This window comes from Oryzias latipes, chromosome 7, assembly GCF_002234675.1.
Source record: "Oryzias latipes chromosome 7, ASM223467v1".
In the NCBI taxonomy this organism is placed as follows: domain Eukaryota; kingdom Metazoa; phylum Chordata; class Actinopteri; order Beloniformes; family Adrianichthyidae; genus Oryzias; species Oryzias latipes.
Genome location: NC_019865.2, coordinates 32,481,958 through 32,504,326, shown reverse-complemented (window position 1 = coordinate 32,504,326; position 22,369 = coordinate 32,481,958). Strand labels below are relative to the sequence as shown.

General features: G+C 44.2%; 1 protein-coding gene across 2 annotated transcripts; it reads right to left on the bottom strand.

Annotated features, from left to right (window-relative positions):
- Nucleotides 1-3,793: 3,793 nt before the first annotated feature.
- Nucleotides 3,794-20,530, bottom strand: mfn2 (mitofusin 2). Of its 2 annotated transcripts, XM_023957069.1 has the most exons (18): nucleotides 20,107-20,530; nucleotides 19,281-19,459; nucleotides 18,949-19,084; nucleotides 14,599-14,761; nucleotides 14,402-14,526; nucleotides 14,224-14,332; nucleotides 14,048-14,155; nucleotides 10,714-10,867; nucleotides 10,391-10,458; nucleotides 10,160-10,281; nucleotides 9,942-10,068; nucleotides 9,745-9,849; nucleotides 8,383-8,485; nucleotides 6,895-7,115; nucleotides 5,876-6,031; nucleotides 5,529-5,725; nucleotides 5,322-5,456; nucleotides 4,566-4,715 (listed from the first exon to the last, which is right to left on the bottom strand). In XM_023957069.1, exons 2-18 carry the CDS (start codon nucleotides 19,453-19,455, stop codon nucleotides 4,646-4,648), a joined length of 2,274 nt encoding a protein of 757 aa, XP_023812837.1. In that variant the 5' UTR covers nucleotides 19,456-19,459; nucleotides 20,107-20,530; the 3' UTR covers nucleotides 4,566-4,645. The 2 variants fall into 2 exon arrangements, with proteins under 2 accessions (XP_023812836.1, XP_023812837.1); XM_023957068.1 differs by lacking the exon at nucleotides 20,107-20,530 and having other exon boundaries at nucleotides 3,794-4,715; nucleotides 19,281-19,455.
- Nucleotides 20,531-22,369: the final 1,839 nt, after the last annotated feature.

Below are 22,369 nucleotides of genomic sequence, written 5' to 3'. Positions count from 1 at the left end.
CGTGACTCCAGCGTCAGGTGCAGCACATCAGTGGGGCAGCAGCACAATTTGGGCATTGCAGCGTGTCTAGAGTTAAAAAATCGGACTTTTGGCAAAGACGATGAGTCATGTCAACCAATCAGGGACCATGAAAGGCCACGGGAGAGGCGTGGCCTTCCATGGTCTGAGCCTGTTCCTGATGTATTCTCATCACATGCTTTGCTCCACACAGAACACGCTCTCAACGTGTTCATTGCTTACGTGTTTTTTTATTGTATTTAACCTTTATTTAACCAGGAAAGTCCCATTGAGATTAAAAACCTCTTTTTCAAGGGAGTCCTGGCCAATTGGCAGCAGCGACTAAAATACTGTTACATAATCACAAAGATCAAAATAACAGGAAATAACAAACCGATTATGAAAAACAAGTGCATGTTAAGGAGTCAGCCTCGAGACCTCTCAGTTTAAATTTAAAAGCATTCAAGGAAATCAACTCTATCAAGATCCAGTCCTTCTGCAACATGTTCCATGCATAAGGTGCAGAGTGGACAAAAGCCTTTTTGCCCAGTTCGGTGCAAGCAAATGGAACAGAGAGCAACACACGATCATGTGAACGAGGAGAATAAGAATCTGCGCTCCTCTGTGACAGTAAGGAACAGATGTAGTGCCTTATAAATGAAAGTGTACCAATGAATCCTCCTCCGTATTGCCAGGGCAGGCCATCCCACTTGAGAATCCACCTCACAGTGATGTGTCATTGTTTTACAGTTAGTAATGAACCTCAGAGAAGAATGATAAACTGTGTCAATCATTCGAAGACATTGAGCTGAAGCATTCATGTAAAACAGGTCTCCATAATCCAACACAGAGAGGAAAGTCGCAGCTACAAGTCGCTTCTTTACTTCAAACGAAAAACACAGCTTGTTTCGAAAATAAAACCCCAAATAAATTTAATTTTAGCAAGTACTTTGCATGTTGTTTTCATGCTCTGTATGTGCTTTGTCACGAATTTTGTCTCCTTGGGCTCCTTAAGGGAGGAGTGCCGGCAAAAGTCTCTTCTTCCTAAGGATGGATTGACTGATCGATTTATTTCAAGCATTGTAGTCAAAGCAATAAAGAATTTACACAGATTTATCAAACTCATTACAGAAATGATGAAATGCATAGATAAAAAAACAAAAAATAAAAAAGTCACTTCACTTTAAATATAGCGATCATTAACTAAAGTCAAGTAGAGTTTAATTTGTTGCTTAAAAAGGAGCGGGAAGAAGCAAGCTCATATAAACACATCCCTACTTAGGTAATTCATTGTATAGTTTTACATAGTTTTCATAATCCAACTACTGACTGAAGGGTACTGGGCAAAACCAATAATGCAAAGGAAAGGGATGGTCACCATCTGGTGGTGTTAAAATGCATCTGCTGAGCATCCTAAAAACACCATGCTGTGCTCATTAAACAAACGTTAACCCTTTTTTTCTCAGCACGTCAAACAATATCTAAATATATTCATTTGACACTTTTGTTAAACGCAAAGGACAAAACAGTCTAAAAGGCACAAAATGACAATGTTTAATGTTTGAAGCCGTTATGTCAAAGACATTTTAGTTTTGCTGATTAAAATAAAAAGTGCCAGTAAATAAAACTTATGAAAGGTATGAATTATTATTTATAGTTTCAAATGCCAAATGATTGATTAATATGTACGGTAGATTATTTCCATTCAGGTAGAAGTGGACTGTATCGTATCACCACAAAGTTAGTTAAATCGTTTGTGTATCGATTTGTGGAGCTTGTACAGTGGTGGACAAGATATTTGGTACCCCTCAGTTAAAGAAAGAAAGTCCACAATGGTCACTGAAATGACTTGAAACGTTGAAAAGTAACAATAATTAAAATTTATTGAAAATTAAATCATCAAAATCAGCCATTACTTTTGAGTTGTTGATTAACAGAATTATTTCAAAAAACAAAGTAATGAAATAGGGCTGGACAAAAATGATGGGACCTCCATAAAAGACTGAGAACTAATTGTCCAGGGGGTCATGATGAACTCAGGTATGTCCTTTAATTGACATCACAGCTGTTTTCAAACCCATAATCAGTCAGTCTGCCTATTTAAAGGGAGACAAATAGTCATGTTGCTGTTTGGTGAAAAGGTGTGAACCACACTGAACATGGACAACAGAAAGCCAAGGAGAGAATTGTCCCAGGACATTAGAAACAAAATGATAGACAAACATGGTGAAGGTAAAGGCTATAAAACCATCTCTAAGCAGCTTGAAGTTCCTGTGACCACAGTGGGACATATTATTCAGAAGTTTAAGACCCACCGGACAGTAGCCAACCTCCCTGGACGTGGTCGGAAGAGGAAAATGGATGACAAATGGAGGAGACGGAGAGTTGGAACTGAATCCAAAGAGCCCAGAACAACCTCCAAAGACATTAAAGGTGAACTCCGAGATCAAGGTACTTCATTGTCCGATCGCACCATTCGTCTTTGTTTGAGCCAGAGTGGACTTCATGGGAGACGACCAAGGAGGACACCACTGTTGAAAGGGAATCATAAAAAAGCCAGACTGGAATTTACAAAAATGCATGTTAACAAGCCACAAAGCTTCTGGGAAATGTCCTTAGGACAGATGAGACAAAACTGGAGCTTTTTAGTAAGGCACATCAGCTCTATGTTGGTAGACTCAAAAATGAAGCATCCAACCAAAAGAACACTTTCCCTACTGTGAAACATGGAGGAAGCTCAGTTCTGTTTTGGGTCTGCTCTGCTGCATCTGGCACAGGGTGTCTTGAAGTTGTACAAGGTCAAATGAAATCTCCAGATTATGAAGGCATTCTGGGTAGAAATGTGCTGCCTAGTGTCAGAAAGCTTGGTCTCAGTCACAGGTCATGGGTCTTCCAACAGGACAACGATCCAAAACACCCAGCCAAAAACCCCCAAGAATGGCTCAGAGAAAAGCGTTGGACTATTCTGAAGTGGCCTTCTATGAGCCCAGATCTGAATCCCATTGAACATCAGTGGAAGGAGCTGAAACATGCTATTTGGAGAAGACACCCATCAAACCTGAGACAACTGGAGCAGTTTGCTCATGAGGAGTGGGCCAAAATACCTGTGGACAGGTGCAGAAGGCTCATTGACAAATACAGAAACCGTTTCATTGCAGTGATTGCCTCAAAAGGTTGTGCAACAAAATATTAAGTTATGGGAACCATCATTTTTGTCCAGCCCTATTTCATTAGTTTTTTTTTAAAATAATTCTGTTAATCAACAACTCAAAAGTAATGGCTGATTTTGATGATTTAATTTTCAATACATTTTAACTTATTGTTACTTTTGAACGTTTCAAGTCATTTCAGTGAGCATTGTGGACTTTCTTTAACTGAGGGGTACCAACAACTTTGTCCACCACTGTATGAGATGCAAATCAAATTGAAAGATACACAACCCTACCAGTCCTGTAGCCACTGACTTAACTCTCATAATGTACCACTTTCTTGTGTTCTTATTGTATCTGTGACTCTCTTTTGTTTTATCCTGTTTTATGTTTCCTGCCTAGGGACTATGGATGCAAATTAGCATCATTGCTATAATCCAGCATGTTTACGCCTATCATTGTTTGGTAGATGTTCATTAATGAGCACTGTCCCTATTAAATAAAGCTTAAATAAAATGCCAAAAACGGCAAAATCAAAAACCAATGGGAATGCTTTTCAATGGATCAAAAGATGATAGAGTGGAGCTGTAAAGAGTATCTCGAGGTCAGTTTTATGTTTAAGGCCAACAGACTATGCAAAGGAGAACTCATGGGTTTCACTTTTTAATTCAAACAAAATGTTGATTTTCATACATTAATGCAACAGAACAGCATTGAAGAACACGCAAGAATGCCATTTATGACATGCAATTCATAAGATAGAACACAGCATATTGCTCAAGTTCTAGTAGGTAAAGCTCTTTGTCAGTCTCTGAAGAACAAAAGATGCTCATAAATCTACAACTTTTATTACATTGTTTACAGTAATTTTCTGGTGCTTTATGATCCTATTTGCTCACCATGCAAGTGATTGCTTTCATGTGATTAGCGTGGTCTCCTACTTGATTGCTGAGAAAACAACTTAGAGTACAGTTAGCGTGGGCATCCTATACACTTGTGTATGACGTGCACACCCTGTGCGGGTGCTAATTGAGCTTGCTAACGACTAGTGTGGCATAGAGGCACACTATTCTTACAAACACCTCACAATACACTTAACACACAACAATGGTACGTTCCGTTTTCATGTCGTCCCTAGGTGGCCGTACGAGCCTGAAGAGAACTGCAAGACACACCTGCGCTCCCCTTAAGGTGCAGCTGCCCCTCTCTATGACCCCCCCACAGGCCCAGACACCCCAAAAACCCACAGCTCCCGTACGGGTCCACTCTCACACGCCTTAGCATGTGACTAAGGCTTTACCTGAGAGCCTTAGAGGACATCAGCGGCAGAGGAGGATGGTTTGTGTGAGGCGGAACACCAGCACAGATACACCTTTCCCATCGTGGTTCTTTATTTTTGAAATCGAGACGACCAATCAGAGGCATTACATTAGAGCAAAAGTCAGAAGCTGGATGGGGCAGAATAAGCTCTGCCCCCCTCCACAGGCGGGTCAGGTGCATCACTTGCTGTGCTGCAGGTACTGCTGAGTGAACATGTTCAGCTCGCTGTCCAACCAGCCGGCCTTGTTCCTGCAAAAGCACAAAAACAGAGCAGCAGTCACAGCGCTGTCTGATGGCAAACAGCTTTAACCCTCAACCTTTTTACCATCACTGAAGGAAGTTTGGGCTTTTTTATGCTTCATATTTTCCTGTAGTTCTTTATCAGTGACATGTTTTAGCCGTCAGAATATTGGAAACCAGATTGAATCCATTAATGTCTATGCTGATGCCAGTCTTTTGTTCTGTGAGTTTCTCAAAAGCACTGATGTATTTTCTCCCTTTGACCCCCTGTCCTCTGACATCTGCTCTTCAGAAGGACACTTCATCAACCCCAAAGTCTTTGTTCACCTCAGGTTCACCATTTGACAAACAAACAAAAACCTACAGCACGGCCTCCAAGGCTGCTACACTTTCATTGCATGAATATGTACAATGACGACAAAGGATTCAGATTTGGATTCTACCCAGAGGATCTTAACACCTTATGGGGTCTGCAGTCAGAATAAACCGTGGGAGACCCCCCATCACCAGTTTCCTACACTGATGTCTGGGAAAGTAGAACTGTTCAAAAACTCGTCTGTTGTTCACATTAACCAATAATCTGCATTAATCTGCACGCGGGCCTTGGGTTCTCACCGCAGCAGCTTGGCCCTGCTCTGAAGGTTGTCCAGCAGTTCAATCTTGCTGTTCATGTCTTGGATCTCATCTTCCAGGTTCTGGCGGGTGATGTCCACCTGTTGGCAGAGCTGTGCAAATACGCCCGCCAGCTCCCTGCCGACCACAAGAGGAGACACGGTTAGCTCATGTCAGCCGCAGAGACCCCCCGACCCGCTTGAGACTCACTGCTGGACTTGGTGGCTGCAGTTGGAACCGGTGTAGCTGACAATCAGCTGCAGCTTCTCACTGGCGTAGTCTACGAACTGCCTCTTGAAGGCCCTCTCTTTGGCTTTGGTGGTCCAGGTCAGCCGCTCATAGACGTACAGCAGGCCGTACAGACCGAGTGACAGAGCGATCAGCCGCCAGCCCACTGCCTTCCAGATCTGCATACAGGAAGATACAGAGTTGGTGTGTGAGTGAGTTCAGCTCGTCATCGTCAGATCCTCTGCTTTGTTTTCTGTCATGTTTCAGCTGGTTTTTTTATCACACTGGGTTCACAAGCCGGCCTCCTGCATTTGGGTCGGGACACTCACCACACCACCAACCACGAGGACGCCCATTGAGGTACGAGATGTCAGTGAAGCCAGCCCGGTTACCATAGAAACCATTAGCTCTTCCTGAGTCATGGCACTCTGTGGAAACGGCGGCATGCTGCTGCTGACTGGAGTCAGAGCCATGGGCCGAGGAACCTAGAAGGGGCGGCATAGAGTCGGGTCACACATCTGCTTTGGTTGTGATCTACAGCTCGAGAGTCTGAGCTATCAGAATATGAAACAGGAAAGCAGTTTGTTTAGAGAGGTTACGGTCCTTCTATTTACAGCAAAAAATACAAACCAAAGAACCCTCAAAGGAGGTATAGAGCCATGTCATTTGGTCAGAAGAGACATGAGCCTGTTTATGGACAGGAGTAAGCAGAACCTGAGCAGAGAATCAACCTGCAGGTCATTTTCAAACCATTCAGACAAACCAACCAACCGATGCAAACATCCAGATGAGCTCATCTGTAAGTGAGGAGATGAAGGAATTCTGCAGGACAGCAGACAAAAGCAGCAGCTGTCAATGTTGGAGAACTGCAGAAGCAACACGAAAGAAGATCTGTCAGGATCTACATCTGCAGTAGGGAAAAGATCTGTCAGGGTCTACTTCTGCAGCACTGAGAAGATCTGTTAGGATCTACTTCTGCAGCAGTGAAGGGGCTGCATCCTAAACTGTTTAGCTACAAGCCATTAGCTCATGGATGTAATTTTCTTTTTCTTTGAGATTATTGGTTTTGAACAGGGGCTGGGTTGAGGATCTGAATCGGCCCTCTCTTTGGCTTTGGGATTCGAGTCCCTGCAGGTGGAGAACTTCAACTGGTCCGCCTGGTCTGCAGTGTCGCTAGTCTCCAGCAGTGCTGCATCATTACTTGGATCAACTGATTCCAGACAACCTTCTTCAGGTTATCAAACAGGCTGGTCGGGTTAGCAAGCCACCAGTCCAGAGTGACCATCTGACTTCACTGAGAGACAGAATCCTGCAGCGTCAAAGAAGACTTTGATCCAGATGCAAGTACCTGGTCGCTGTAGCCCATGAGGGCCCGCCGTGTGTTCTTAGGGCCCAAGAAACGGTTCACCAGCATGGTCCAGCCCAGAGAGAAGTGGAAGCTGATGTCCTCCTGGAAGTCACTGCAGAGTTTGTCACAGGCCAGGTCGTAGGTGAGGCTGAAACACTGCCGAGGAACCATCTTTTCCACCTGGTCTCTGAGCGTGGAAGGCAGCAGAGGCTTCAGACCCTCTGAGGAAAGAGTAGAGACCTCTTTAGGAGGGTGGTGTCCTGGGTTATGTACCAGTGTGGACCAGTGCACACCACACTGTGGAACAAGATGAGCTGAAGTCCTGCTGCAGATCTTTGCTGCTTTATCTGCTGTTGTTCCTTAGTGCAGTTAGTCTCCAGCCTTTTTCAGGCCACAAACCACTTTTATGTCAATACAGAGTTCCCTTGTGTATCGCGGGGAAAACGTTCCATAAATAACTGGCAATAGGTGAAACCTGTGAAGTAGAATTACAGATGTTTTAAGGCTGCAAAACTCTTCACTACACACTATCCACTTTTCTCAGACAGACAAGAACATTTTCACACTTTTCTATCTTGTTTAAACTCTCAAAGTTTAAACCTTCCAGATAAAGAGGTCCAGTATTTTAGACAAAGACCTGATCACGATCAAGGATTAGTGTTACTCTGGCAAACTGCACAAAGACGCGGTATGGAAGGGATTGATTGACAAGATCAAAAGCCAATTAGGAAAAAAGCATGAAAGACACCGCTGGAAGATAATCTGTGAAAAAGCGAAAGGTGAAGTGCGACATAGCAAAGAAAGACAGACCGTTCTATGTGAGGCTGAGGTGTCTAATGGGATTATTTTAAGCTTCCAGTTCCTCATTTTGAGGGTAAAGTTTATCTTTATCCTCTGTAAACTATCTGCAGTTGCTTTAAACTGTATTTGTTCTCTAGATTTCATGTAGGAAACCATTGAAATGTGATCTAGATTGTCACTGAACTCATCAACATAGAAGCTAAACAATCAGACGGAGACTTCAGCTTCCTTCTATGGAGAGACGAATAAATACAAAACAGTCACTAAAAATGTTATTTCCTAAATATAATCATAAAGGTCAATCCATCAATTCATTAGCAGCATCCTCGTAACATTTCTTTGATTTCCATTTCCTCACTGGCTCTTTTCTGCCAAAAGAAAAGTTCCAAATACATTTGTTTTTTGTTAACTGTTAGCTTGGGGGTTTTGGTTTAGCGGTTCGATACCAACTGTCCCACGGACCGGTTCCGGTCTGCAATCTCGGGGTGGGGGACCACTGCTATAGTGCATCAGTTTAAACTGCAGTCTTTCAGGGCCCTCGTGCTGTTTTATCTGCAGGACAACAGAACCTGCTGCAGATTCCAGGCTTTTCCAGGCTTCTCCCCTCTGCCCCACAGCTCTGGTCCTGGTTTTTTAGATCTCACATCATCAAGGAGACTGACAGGTGACAGCAGGTGGGGGTCTTACCGATCATGTCGGCCTGTGTGGCCTGCAGGGCGCTGCTGATGGAGGAGGAGCATCTCTCAGACATGTTCTTCCCCAGACCCTCCTCTATGTGTCGATGGAGCTCCTGAAACCAGCAAAGACAAGGAGCAAAGTCAGCAAGACTGCTAACAGATGTGTCCCTCTAATCCTCAACGGGGGTAGGGGACCTCATTCACAAACAGGGGGTAGCTAGGGGTTGCTATTGCAACTGCAAGATTTGGAAAAGCAACTACTTAGCAACCCCAAATATCTGAAAGCCTAAATCTAATGCTTTCATCGATGATGTCATATCCGCCATTAAAAAAGAAAAAGGAGTGAGCGTGGAGTCTGAATTGCTTTTAAAATCCAAGGCACCACATAGAGCCGCACTATATGCATTATAACGTTTTTTAATAGGGAGTAGGGTGGGATTCGGACACAGCCCATGTTTTGCTTTGACTGTGGATGTAATCTCATTAAAATGATTCAAGGATGGACTTTTATTCAAAACATGGGCTGTGTCCGAATCCCACCCTACTCCCTATTAAAAAACGTTATAATGCATATAGTGCGGCTCTATGTGGTGCCTTGGATTTTAAAAGCAATTCAGACTCCACGCTCACTACATCTTTTTTTAGTAGATTGAATTGTAGATTTGACAGCACTATGAACAGGATAACTCACTATGTAGTGCACTATTTAGAGAGTAGTGAAGGAATTTGGACACAAGCTATAATTATATATGTTATATAATTCCCAAATCCAGTGTGCATCCATGCTCACTAGATTGTTAAATATAGACCACAATGCATTGCATCTGAACAATGTTTTCAAAGAAAATGTATTTAATGCATTGGTCATCCATTAATGTGTTTGTTAATAAACCATCCACGTATTCATCATCAGAACACAGTGGATTAATATATAATCATTGTAAAACGCTCATTTTGATTAGAATTTCACTTTGTGAAATAGATGACGTCATATCCACTGTTTAAAAAAAACATGTAGTGAGCATAATTCCTGAATATCTTTTCTAAATCCAGGGCACTAGATAGTTCCAGACCGTATACGTTTTTTGTAGTTGGGAAGGAAATTCGGATATAACCAATGGCAGCGATGCACATTTGTAGGGCACTCGATGTTGAAATTGTAGATTCGGACAGAACTACAAAATGGAGCAACGCGCTATATAGTGTACTATGTAGTGAGGGGGGAAGGAATTCAGACACAGCCTTAGAGCTGTTTTGTGGAATAAAACTGTGACATCACTGCATATTTGTGGTTTTTGTTGTTAACTATCGACAACGCTGTTTCCGTGGAGTCAGCCTTCAAAAGGAGGGGGGCTCAAAGAGCCACACTCACATTTTTGTAGACCTTCAGCACCACTGCAGATGGATGGAAGTCCATGTGGAAGTCATCCACCAGAACGTAGAGCTTCCGGATCTCCTCTGCCATGGCATTGGAGACCTGGATGCAGAAACAACAGGCTTCAGGACCGTGTTTCATGCTGAAGGTGGCAGCATGATACTTCACAAACACTGCAGCAGTGAAGATCTCACCTGCCTCTCCACCTCCTCTGTGATCTTCTTGATCTTGCTCTTACAGTCCGTTGTCAACAAGTCAAGTTGCTTGTCTATGAACTCCAGCCGGTCCTGTCGGTCCTCTTTAGTCTCCAGGCAGTAGACTCTGCACACAGACACGGGTCATCAGGACGCTTCAGGAATTCATAGATGGGGGGTGTAGTTTGCATCCCATACTACATTCACAACAGACCCACCTCTGTTCCTGGGCAGCCACGTGCACAGAGTCCATGATTCGGCGCAGAGCTTCAGAGATCTGCTTGGCCCTCACTGTGTGTTGCTCAAACTTGGTCTTTACCGCCGACTGAGAAATGCACTCCTGAACACAGCCCACGAGCATAGCAGTCAGCACACACATGTTATGCAGGACTACGGTAGCCAGTTCAGACCAAAAGCTCTGGCCACTGGTCCACAGCAGCACATCTTACCTCAAATCGCCTTTCAAAGTTCTGGAACTCAAACATTCTGGCTTGAAATCCTTCAGCAAGAGCTCCACCTGCAGCAGAACCGGAACAGACACTCATGAGAGGACCAACCACCCCATCTGATGAGACAAGCAGAGTCTGGACGAGAACGATGTTCATTCAGAACAGAACGGACATCTTTCAACAGCCGACAGACGGGGATGTGGGATCCTTTGTTATTTCCAGCTGTTTGAAGCTGCTTCTCAGACTTCTGCTGGTCCCGCTGGTTGACAGTTGGACTGAGATGATCCAGAACACAAAAGGATCCACACAGACACGGACCTCACCTGCTTCAGGCATGCCCTGCACCCTCTGCATGCGGGCCTGCAGCACCTCTTTGGCAGAAACAAAGAAGATGCGGTCACTGGCCTGGGCCCGGTCAACCACACCCAGCTCCTCCACCAGGAAGTTGCTGCAGCGGTCCATGTGCTGCCGGCGAACCTGATCCAGCAGAGAGAGTTGAGACTAATGAAGATGAGGAAGATGAGGGCAGGCTTAAACAAACCTTCATCTACATGAAAGTGCTAAAATGTGACCTCATTGCAGAGGCTGAAGGCAGGTTCTGGTCACAAGACTCACAAACAGGAGGGGGCGGTGCTTTACTAAAGCCAGTTTGACTAAACTTTGACTAATTATTATCTCTAGAACACACACTTAGTACTAGTGACAATGACAAATAACTCCATCCATCCATCCATCCATCCATCCATCAATCCATGCATCGACCCATTCATCCTCCCATCCACCCATGCATCCACCCATCCATCCAGCCATGCACCCATCCACCAATGCATCCACCCATGCATCCATCTACCCATGCATCCATCCATCCATGCATCCATCAATCCATCTATGCATCCACCCATGCATCCACGGATGCATCCACCCATCCATCCACCCATGCATCGTCCCTTCCATCCATCCATCCACCCATGCACCCATCCACCAATGCATCCATCTATGCATCCACCCATCCATCCATGCATCCATCCATCCATATATCCACTAGGCCTGGGCGATAAATCGATCAAATGAATTAATTCGAATTTTTTGTTACGGGCGATTTCAAAAATAACTAAATCGAGTTTTTATGTGGCGCCTTTTTTGCTCCCCAGAGCTTCCGTAGCGTTAGTATCACGGCGACACGCGACAATCGACACACGAAGCAGCTAGCGACAGCATGGCTACCGGTGACAGTGGGACGTTTGTTCCCAAGAAAGGAATAAAATCATCTGTTGTTTGGAACTGTTCTGGGTTTACTGCCATATACGTGGATGAAGAGACCCCCCTCCCCCCCCACGCTGCCTAAAGCCCATCGGAGTCAAAGGCTCTTACGCGCGCTCGCGTGGCACGCGCTCAGTCTTCTTAAACACGCACGCGCCCTGACACAGAAACACATACTCATTCTACAACGCCTGTATAGTTAGTTCATTAGTTAGTTAGTTGTTACTGTTATTTGTTAATAAAAGAATACTGCGTTGTAATTATTACTTGTACCGGTATATTTATTTGCGACGCGGCCACCGTAGGATTTTGTTTTCGGAGGAGGTGGCCGCGAGGGGGGGAGGGGGAGGGGGGGGGGTTTGCCCGTGACTCCTGCTGCTTATCATCTTCTCCGTGGATAAGACTGGGTTTCTTAATTTAGTTAGAACCTTAGAGCCCATATATGAGCTGTATTGTTTATCCTTTAGAACAGTGTTTTTCAACCTTTTCTGAGCCACGGCACACTTCAACCTTGACAAAAATCCCGCGGCACACCGGCGTTCAAAAAAAAAAAAAGGAGAAACTCGGTCTGTATTGATCTACAGTCCCTCCATAATCTCAGTGCATTTTTGTGATAATTGTGGCAGAAAAAGCTGGAAGCTGCAGCTGTTTTTTTAAGATGTAATAAAAGTTAAGTCAAACGATTTAAAAACTGTTTGATTTGTGGTCGTTGTGGTTTCAGGACGTTAAGAGGAGAGAGTCGTGCGCCCAGACGCTCACTGTCGCTTTACCCCAATGCATCATGGGAGATGTAGTTCAATTATCCGCCGAACGCAGAGAGACTAGCGTCTCTGAGCTTCATGGTTTTGTTCACTTGTTCCTCGGTCTGACACCGGATTCTGTGGAAAGCTACACCGCTAAAGACGAGCTTTGGCTGGTATTTTTCTTAGAACTGAGCGACTTTTTCAGCAGAATTCAGAACAAGGAAGTGGTGACTTTAACCACTTCTGATTGGTCAGACTGATGACATGTGATTAAGATCCCAAGAATGATTGGTGGAGACAGTTAAAGGGGCGGAACTTTTCCTAACGCAGCTGAAGCTGCGGCTAAATCGTGGTACAGTCATTCTTATGAAAATGTATTTAATAGAATCAAATAAACACAAAGAAAAAAGTATTTTACGATCTTTCATATTCCCAATTTCTTAGTGTTTTATCATGTAGGGATGAACAAAGAACTGAAATCCTGGAGATGGAAAATGTTGTTAAATCAGTTAATGAGGGCAATTTCCCACGGCACACTTGACCATCTCCCACTAGTGTGCCGCGGCACACTGGTTGAAAAACACTGCTTTAGAAAATGGTGCTGCTGTCAAGGTGAATGTTTGTCTCCTTTAAGTCTAGACTACAAAGTGTGACTCAAAACCCAGCTGGGACTTTAAGTAAGGAAGTAGCCTTTTTATTTTGGACAAGTGAAAACAAGTTTAGAATAACGAAATAAGACAAAAACAAGACAAAAGTTATATAAAACAAGACACAATTATTTAAACACAAGTCCAAAAAGGGAGTAAGAAGAAAAATCTTATACTTAACTTTGATTCCAAGAGCGTGTTCATTTATTTATTATTCATCTCAGAAATGGGGGTTACATTTGTCTTGCATTTGATTAAATAAAAAGCAACATTTGCTTGAACTTGTCTGTTTGTACTTATTGCTTTCCTTAAGTAGGGTGGGGGGGGGGGGGGGGGGGGAATCGGGAAAAAATCGGAAATCGAATTAAAGAAAATAAAATCGGAGATTTTATTTTTAGGCCATATCGCCCAGCCCTAATATCCACTCATGCATCCAACCGTTCAACCACCCATGCATCCATCCATACATCCACCCATTCATCCATCCATCCATCCAGCCATGCATCCAGCCATGCATCCATCCATCCACTCATCCATCCATCCATCCACCCATGCATTCATCCATCCACCCAGGCATCCACCCATCCATCCATTCATCCACCCATCCATCCATCCACCCATCCATCCACCCATGCATCGTCCCATCCATCCATTCATCCACCCATCCATCCATCCATCCATCCATCCACCCATCCACCTATGCATCCACCCATGCATCCATCCATCCATGCATCCATCAATCCATCTATGCATCCACCCATCCATCCACCCATGCATCGTCCCTTCCATCCATCCATCCACCCATCCACTCATCCATCCATCCATGCATCCATCCACACACACACACACACTTTTGAAATGTCATTTTTGTTGTTGCATACATTGATTCTCCGTCCACTTAATCTACACGGGACGAAATCTGCTTCAAACTTAACTTTCTCTCCACCTCTATAGTTAAAGCTGGAGTCAGTTGCCAGGCAACAAAGGCTTCCATGAGGGGAACTAACCTCGTCCATGTACTCGGGCTCAGAGGCTGAGGCGTCCCAGCGGTTGTTGAGAATGAAAATGTTGGGGCTGGAGAGACGCTCGTTGACCTTGTGGAAGAAAGACTTCTCCTGCAGACAGACACACAGTTAGCTCCGTGGGACCATGGGCCATTTGGCAGAGGGTCTGACCGTCTCACCGTCTGCATCAGGGTGGACTCAGAGTTTGCCACTAGAACAAACACGTCCGCATCCAGGCAGAACTTGTCGATCCAGCTGTCCAATTCGGTGGTCACGTCGATCCCTGGGCTGGGGGGGTGAGGGCAGACGGGTCAGCTCAGACCACCTCCTGTCACATTCCACAAGCCAACAACTGACCTGTCAACCAGTACCAGGTCATCTCTGAGCAGGGCACACTTGACTTTGGGCCACATGACGCATACCAGGCTGCCAGCGTCCAGGTCCTGGTCCTGATGGAGAGCGTGGGCCAGCTGGTTGACCGTCTGACACAGACAGGAGTGTCACTGGGAAGGCCCCACCATGGCAGCCAGCATGAATGACGCCAACAGACTCACCTTAATGCTCTTCTTTTCCTCCGAGCCCTCGGTGAGGAGAAAGCCCTCACTGCCGTCTGTGCCCTCCACCCTCAGGAAGCAGTTGGTGGTATGTCCGATTCCAGATGGCAGGACTTTGTCACACAGCATGGCATTGATGACTGTGCTTTTCCCATTACTGGTCCTAAAGAGCGGAAATGAGACAGCTTAGCTGCAGTGCATCCCCTCGCCTGCTTCTCCTTTCACCTTAGAGGTCAAAGTGTGAGCAGGAGACCCCTCCCTCCAGCTAAAACAACGGTACCTGGATCTGAGAGCAGGAGTAACTTTCAATGATCATCTTTTGATCAGAGTGGATCAGTTTTCTCGACTATTTTAACCTCTTCTGGAATGTTAGCTGTTAATCTGGTCTGTAGAAACGGGGGTGATTCCAGACCCCTACTACATTTGATCTTACTAATATCTATTTTATTATGGGGAGCACTTTGAGATGCTTTGTACCAGGAGAAGTGCCTAACAAATAAAGTTGAGTTTGAATATGAGTTTACTAGCTTACAGCCCTCACACCCCAAAGCTGACATTGATGGTGCAACAACAATGGCAGCAATATCAGAGCTATCCAGCTCCTCAGTTTACATCCAGATTCCAGCTCAGACCAGGAAAACAAAGACGTATTTGAGACGTAATTACAGTTTTTTCAATTGTTTACACACAATTTTGCAAACCAGGTTCCATTTCTCAAAATATAAATCACAATGATCCAAACAGAACACTCAATTTGCAGAATTCCTAGACTGTTTGCAAAATGACACATTTCAGTAAAACATACATGTTTGTGAAAATGTCGCTAGTTTTTATTTAACCATGACGGTCCTCAGGGATCAAACACTATTGCTGACAGTTTCACACTGCTGTGATAAATAAAAAACACAACTGTAAAAAAAAACCATTTTAGGAAATTTGGTCAGACGTAAGGGATCATTTCACCGACCTGGTAGAATGATCCCTCACATAGTGAAGAATCACATGCCTGCTCCATGGCCTGAATGAGGGGCAAACGGTCTTATGGCTGCAGGTCGTATACCTTTCACTGCCATGTTGAAAAACCTCTTCCATTGGATTCAGGAAGGGGGGGGGGGGGTATGGGGGAAGGTAGAGGACTCCAAATTCAGGGAGAGGATGGAACCAATTGTGGACCAGAGCAGCTGACGGAACGACAATGTCCTGCATCTGGTCCACTTGGTTTAATGCTGTGACATTCGTGTACAATCTGTCAAGAAATACAAGCACTAGATCTGCATGATAGGGTTCCAGATTTGCGCGGTGGTGGATGACCCATTTTGTGTGGTAGCAGCACAGAAGGTGTTGTTACCCCCTTGCTGCCCCGGCACATTGACGATTGTGTGTTCAAATTAGCACGTGTGCTTTCCCACCTTGTGGATGTGAGGATCCAATTCATTCATTTGTGTGGTCATTGGCAATCCTGGGCTTTGTAATGTCCAGGAAGTAAGCACACAATCCTTATCTGTGTTGAAATGTTTGTTTAGTTTCACAGATTACTGTGTGTAATGTTGTGCAAGAAGAGTGACGCAGACATTGTGTGTAATGTTGTGCTAATCTATGGCAGTGTTTTGCTCTTTGGAGTAGAATTTTGCAAATTGTGTGTAGATTTTTATTTCAGAGTGAAATCAACATTAAAAACTGTAGTACGCTGTGGTACCCCAATGATTAACTACGTCACAAATACAATGCTTTTCAAACGGCCTTTTTTCCTCTGCTCCTGATTGACAATCATGGAGAAATACTCAGAAATGCCATTTTAATGTGAACTTTCTTTCTTTCAAGCATCAGTTATCAGAAAAATACCACAACATGCTAAAAAGTCCAAAAACATCATTTTCACTGGAGTGGGTCTTTAAAGCGGGCTGTGGCTTTAAAATAAAACCATCTTGCTGGTTTTATTTGTATTACCCAAGGAGTTCTATCGCTAGAGGAGACATCACGTGGTTCCTCATGGGAGGAGAGCACCGCCATCTTGGTGAGGTCAAGTCACTGCTGCAGTTCATTGCATGTGAACACATTTAATGCAAAATTCCAACTGACAAAATCAGAGAAATGAGTCCACGAAGGAGGAAGGCATAACATTTCACATGTAGGTACGATAATTGTTTTCTTTTAATGCTGCAGGGGCTTCATTAATATTACACATGCTGACATGCATGATGCTGCAGGGCCTTTATCAACATGCTGCATGATGTACGGATAATTTGCTGTCAACATAAAAGTAAACTTTATTTTGTTAAACCTTTATACAGTATACTAGGACTAGGCTATTACAGTAATATAGAAATATACATTTCTGACTCAGTGACTGAACTTTTCTTGCAGGTTTCCAATGGATTCAGACTTCAGGAAAAAGTTGGCCTTAGCAATAAAAAGAGTTAACCCAGATGGATCACTGTGGTACCAACTAGTAATACAGTCTGGTTATGTTCAAAAGATTTGGTGGAAACAGATTTTGATAAGAGGCCAGACTGTTGGCTTGAAACCCGACACCATAACATCTGTGTTACACCAAATTGATGACTCACATGAATCAGTAAATCTATTGTTTTTCTTTTTCTTTTTTAGGGTAAACCTGTTGTTGACATTTTGCCCTATTGTTGACTTATTATTGATTTATTATTATTATTTGACGTTTTATTAATTTATTATTATTATGTATTATTATTGACTTATTGTTGGGCTTTTCTAAATAATTTAAGTTGCATGTCAAAGAGGTCTAAAACTTCTAAATGTTTAAAAATCATTTTTAAACATTCTTTGTAATAATGTTTTTTTCAATAAGTCCTGCAAATATGCATTTTTCATTAAAGTTGGAGCTTATAAGGCTGACAGTTTCTCTTCTTTAACAACAACAAATGATGTATATGTATAAATATTATATGTATAATATATAATTTATTTATATATGTATAAACCTACATATATATATATAAATTAGATAAAAGCTACTAAGATGCCACCAAAGGCTATAGAAATCATTGTCATGTGGGCGCCGTCGACCTCACCAAGATGGCGTCACGCTCCGCCACCGGTGGCCAGGCTTCCCAAGCGGTTGTGTCTCCTCTAGCGACTTAACTCATTGGTATTTCCTCACCTTCTCCTGACATAGTCCCGCCTCCCTGGTGAGGGAGCTGGTAGGTGGGGGAGGGAGGTGTCAGAGGGTGAGAATGACTTTCAGCTTTTCATCAGACGAAGACAGGAGAGGGCAGCAGAGGAAGGAAGAAGCATGTCTTCAGCACAGGCACACCTGAGCCCATAAACTGGAGCAAATGTCTCCTAAGTGAGCGCCACAGTGAGCTGGTCTTCAACCACAGCATCAGGAAACCGTTGGCTTTTACAGCTTTTTTCCGTCGAGGTTGCCACAGCGAACCAGCCTCCTCCATCTAACCCTGGAAGGTGTTTCCACCTTTCTTTAAAAACCAACCACCATCTGTCCTTCAACATTCCTCTCCTGAATACCACACCTGTCCATCACATTCCATTGAAATCTGCACCAATGACAACTCTCTCACTTCCAGTGATCCTCACCATCACTTCATCAAGGTCCAACCAGAATGTCTCCTCCTCCAGCAAACATCCTCCCTGTGGGGCAAACCCACTAATATTAACCACCACACCTTCTATTTCTATCTTTGACCTCATCACTCTATCTGACTCACTTTATACCTCCACAACACTCCTAACAAACTCCTCCGTTAAGATAACTCCTCCTCCATTCTCCTCTCATCTCCACCATGATTGAACAACATGAACCTGCTCCTCAGCTTAGTCTTCTGCTGTTCCAGCTGGTCTGCTGGACACACAGTACGTCCACCGTCCTCTGCTTCATGTCCACTAACGCTCTACCTTTTCCTGTCATAGTTCCAACATTCAAAATCCCTCCTGTCAGTCCAACACTCAAGACGTTCCTCTTCTCTCTTCCTACAATCACACCTTCCTTCTCTCCTCCTTCCACCAGCAGTAGTCCAATTCCCACGGCACCCTTGTGGTGAACGGTACCGATGGCGGTCGCTGTTAACCCAGGCCTCGACCCATCGCTATGGACATCAGAGGTCTGATTAGCATGTTTATACGGGCTTGGGACCGGAACAATGAGACCCTGGCTTGGGCCCCCTCAGGGCTACATCTTTAAAGAACATGAACAACTTTGAACAGAACAGAACCGGGAGTCAACCCTGACAGCTGTGGGTCTGATGGTGGAGTGTGCGGCTGGTTCACTGAGGGACACAATGATCGTCTGTAAAACACCCAAGAACTGTGTGATGGCACCCCCAACCCCTCCAGCCGCTAGACTGGGGCAGAATTTACCTTCCAAAGAAGACCACCTTCATGTGGCGACGGGCGAGCACTTCTCCGATCCCTGCCACCTTGCTGAGGAAACCCCGCACCTCCTGGACCTGCTCCTCTGCGGTAACCGGGTCCAGGTCCTCGTTTCTGTGAGCATCTGAGACGTAAACAGAGAAACAGGTGAACCCAAGAGGATGATCTGAGGACCTCCAGCTCTGGATCAGACCAGGACTGACCCATCAGTGTCAGACCACACCTGTTGGTGCTGGGACTACCGGCTGTCTGTCAGAAAGTGTTCCTGAGTGTTTGTTCAGTGTGTCTGCAGTGGGAGGTGTTGTAGAGTGAACCCCCACCTTCCAGGAAGGACGCGCTCTCCCTGATGTAGGCCCCCAGCTGCTCAAATATTCCATTGATCTTCTTCTTGGCTGTGACGAAATGCTTGAGCGGCGAGGCGTTGACTTCCGCCATCGTCCTCTTCTCCTTGCAGTGAAACGGGGCGGGGCTGACTCGTGGGAACGCCACCGACATGGCACTGTTCAGGGAAAAGCACAGCGGACAGCGCTGAGCACGCCACGGACAGCAGCGGTGACCGCGAACGCATCAACCAACGTGTGACCTTGTGGTGACAGGGTTTACGTTTACCTGGAGCATGAAGCCACGCCCTCTTAATGACAGCTCCCCTGGGTGCTGGTGCTGAAGCTGAGCAGAACCAGAACCAGCACCAGCACCAGCAGAGCTAAAACATGTCAGTCAGTCAGGCTGTAAAGCGGATGTGGAGGAGACCGTCTCTGCTCTGGACCGGGTCTTCCTCTGCTTCTGTCTCAGCCTCACAGCAAACCCGGGACAGACAGGTCTGTCCTGATGGACCCGGATCAGACAGGAAGCCCTGTGCTTTGGTTCTGCCTGGCAGCGACTGTCCGGGTTCGCTGGGGAGCCTGGACTCAGAGGTCCGGGTGACTCTGAAGACCGAAGCAACACCCGCTTCCCGGTTTTCCGGTATCGGACGCTACAAACCGACTGCAGTTGGAGGTCACCGGCAGCACCTGCGGGTGGTACCGGCCGGGCCGACATGATGATGCACACGGGCCGGGCACTCTCAGCTTCAGCCGCCCCTGACTCAGCGGGCTGTCTGCCTTGGACCCGGTTCGGACTTCTCTGGCGGTCTGAACCGACAGTTACCTTAAGTTTGGAGCGTCTTCCAGGGCCGGGGCTCGAACTGCATTCTGGCGCGCGTGTGTCGGAGGTCGTGCCGGGCCTCCGCACAGTCAAGGTGATGTCAAGCACGCCCGGAAGTCCTCGTTCGGTCCGCTACACCAAAGCCAGCCGGCTGTTGGAGCTCCGTCTGTGGCGGAAGCGCAGAGGTTAGCAGTCAGCTCCAGACCGAATCGGTTCTGTCACCGAGGGGTCCAAACACGGAATTGTCCCGAAAAGAACCGGATCCGGTTGCGCGTCAGATGACCCGGAAGTACATGAGTCCAGCTGATTAGTTTTTTTCTTCTTTTTTTTCTGTGAAATGTAATCCAAATTGTTGTATAGCCACAGGAGATGTTGCTACACAAATGTAACCCTATTATTATTTTAAAACAAAACAGTTGAATAAATGTTTCCGGCTAACGGCCACCGTTTCGGTCGCGAAACCCTGACGTGATGACGTCACGTATCGATGAAAACCAGCATTACATCACACTTCCTCAATATCAGATTAAATTTGAACATATCATATTTGGCCTACACGAAAAGAACATGAGATCAAAATTAAAATTGGCAATTAATCTAATTATAATATTTGGTAAATTTCATATTCACAAATCAAAGTTTTCCTCATCACTACTTTTTCCCCCTGTAATAATTAAAGATTTCGAATCTTATTTGCACACTATTTCTAATAGCTTAAACAAAAAGGCCATACATATTTATGAAAACTGTCTGTTGTTGAACATTTTCAATGCATAGCAATCTGATTCTGTAATTTTTCTTTTGTAATACATGTACCATCCCCTGGCATTCTCGTTGTTAGGACTGTTGTTGTTGTTATGACTATTGTTCTTGTCATACATATTTGTTTTGAACAATAAAGTAAAAAAAAAAAAATACATCACACTTCCTCACTACACATTGACATTGATAGAAACTGCTCCTTTTGTAAATCAGACACTGAAACAATCACACATCTATTCTGGAAATGCCCCAAACAGCAACTTTTTGGAATGACTTCACCTCTTTTGTTCAATGTAAAAAGTAAAAATTTAATCTGGTATAAGAAGATATTTTATTTGGTTTTTATAATGTTAAAAAGATCACTAATAAGGGAATACTACTTAATTAATCTTTTAATAATAATATCCAAATTTCATATTGATAAATGCAATTTTTCTGGGGGAAAAAAGCCCATGTTCAAACTTTTTATGATTGAGTTAAACCAATATACCAAAACAATAAAATCTTCTTCTAACCCCAAAGCTATAAGAACTTTTGACACCTTGGAATTTTTTAAATGTGCAGAATAGCAACTTACCGCTCTTTTTATAAAAAAAAAAATGTTTTTGTTGTTCTTTTGTTTTTTTATGTTCCCCAGACATTTTTTTTTCTGTTTGTCCAGCAACCCCGTACTTTTCCTTGAAAGTGACGAAGCTCTGTTTTACCATGATAAAGTAGACCAGGGGCCTGTTTCAGAAAGGAGGTTCAACCAACTCTGAGGTTAAACTTGAACTCTGAGTTGGTCAATCGGGAGATTAACAACTCTGAGTTTTCTGTTTCAGAGAAGCTGATCCGAGTTAGGTCAATCAACTCTGAGTGGACTGATTCGGAGGTAAGCGTGCGCACCGCGACTATAAGAAGCCATTATCAATGGAGCGCAGATATTACGAGTCACCATGGCAACCGTGGAAAAAAGAGGTCTGCGTATTTTTCGCCAGCTGAACTTGACGTGCTGCTGCAGAGTTACAGTGAATATGAGCACATATTCCAGAAGACAAGCAACACCGTTGCATCTGCAAAACAGAGACAGTTAGCGTAGAAAACATAGCTGCTCAAGTTAATGCCTAAGTTTGCTTTTAAATCATTGTTATAAAATATTGGCTGTAATAACTTTTTAAATAGCGTAAGGTGTGAAATAAAAAATGGCGATATTTAGGAGTACTTTTGAAGTGTTATTCCTGGTGTAAATGCATGAAATGCTGCATAATGTACAGAACCAATCTGGGGAAAAATGCATTTAACGTCGGTAATGTTTAGAGGACTTTTTGTTAACCTTCCCCTCTTGCAAACGTTGGTCAGTTTAATATTAATACATGCAATTGTGTTTCTAAAAGTGAACTTTTGTCTACTGTTGTATTGATCAAGTGGTATAGGTTTTTATGGGATTAAGAAAGTAAGCAGTGCTAGCAAATTGTGTTTCCAAAAAGTAATTGTTACATTAATCTAATTCAATGTCCCTGATTTC

What these genes read in the sequence shown, in the direction of transcription:
- mfn2 (XM_023957069.1), bottom strand. Translation starts at nt 19,455, where the DNA reads ATGTCGGTGGCGTTCCCACGAGTCAGCCCCGCCCCGTTTCACTGCAAG. An exon ending in AAGGTGGTCTTCTTTGGAAG is followed by an intron (nt 14,762 to 18,948) that starts GTAAATTCTGCC and finishes TCCGCTCTTTAG; the next exon opens with GACCAGTAATGGGAAAAGCA. An exon ending in TGCAGCCACCAAGTCCAGCA is followed by an intron (nt 5,457 to 5,528) that starts GTGAGTCTCAAG and finishes TGTGGTCGGCAG; the next exon opens with GGAGCTGGCGGGCGTATTTG.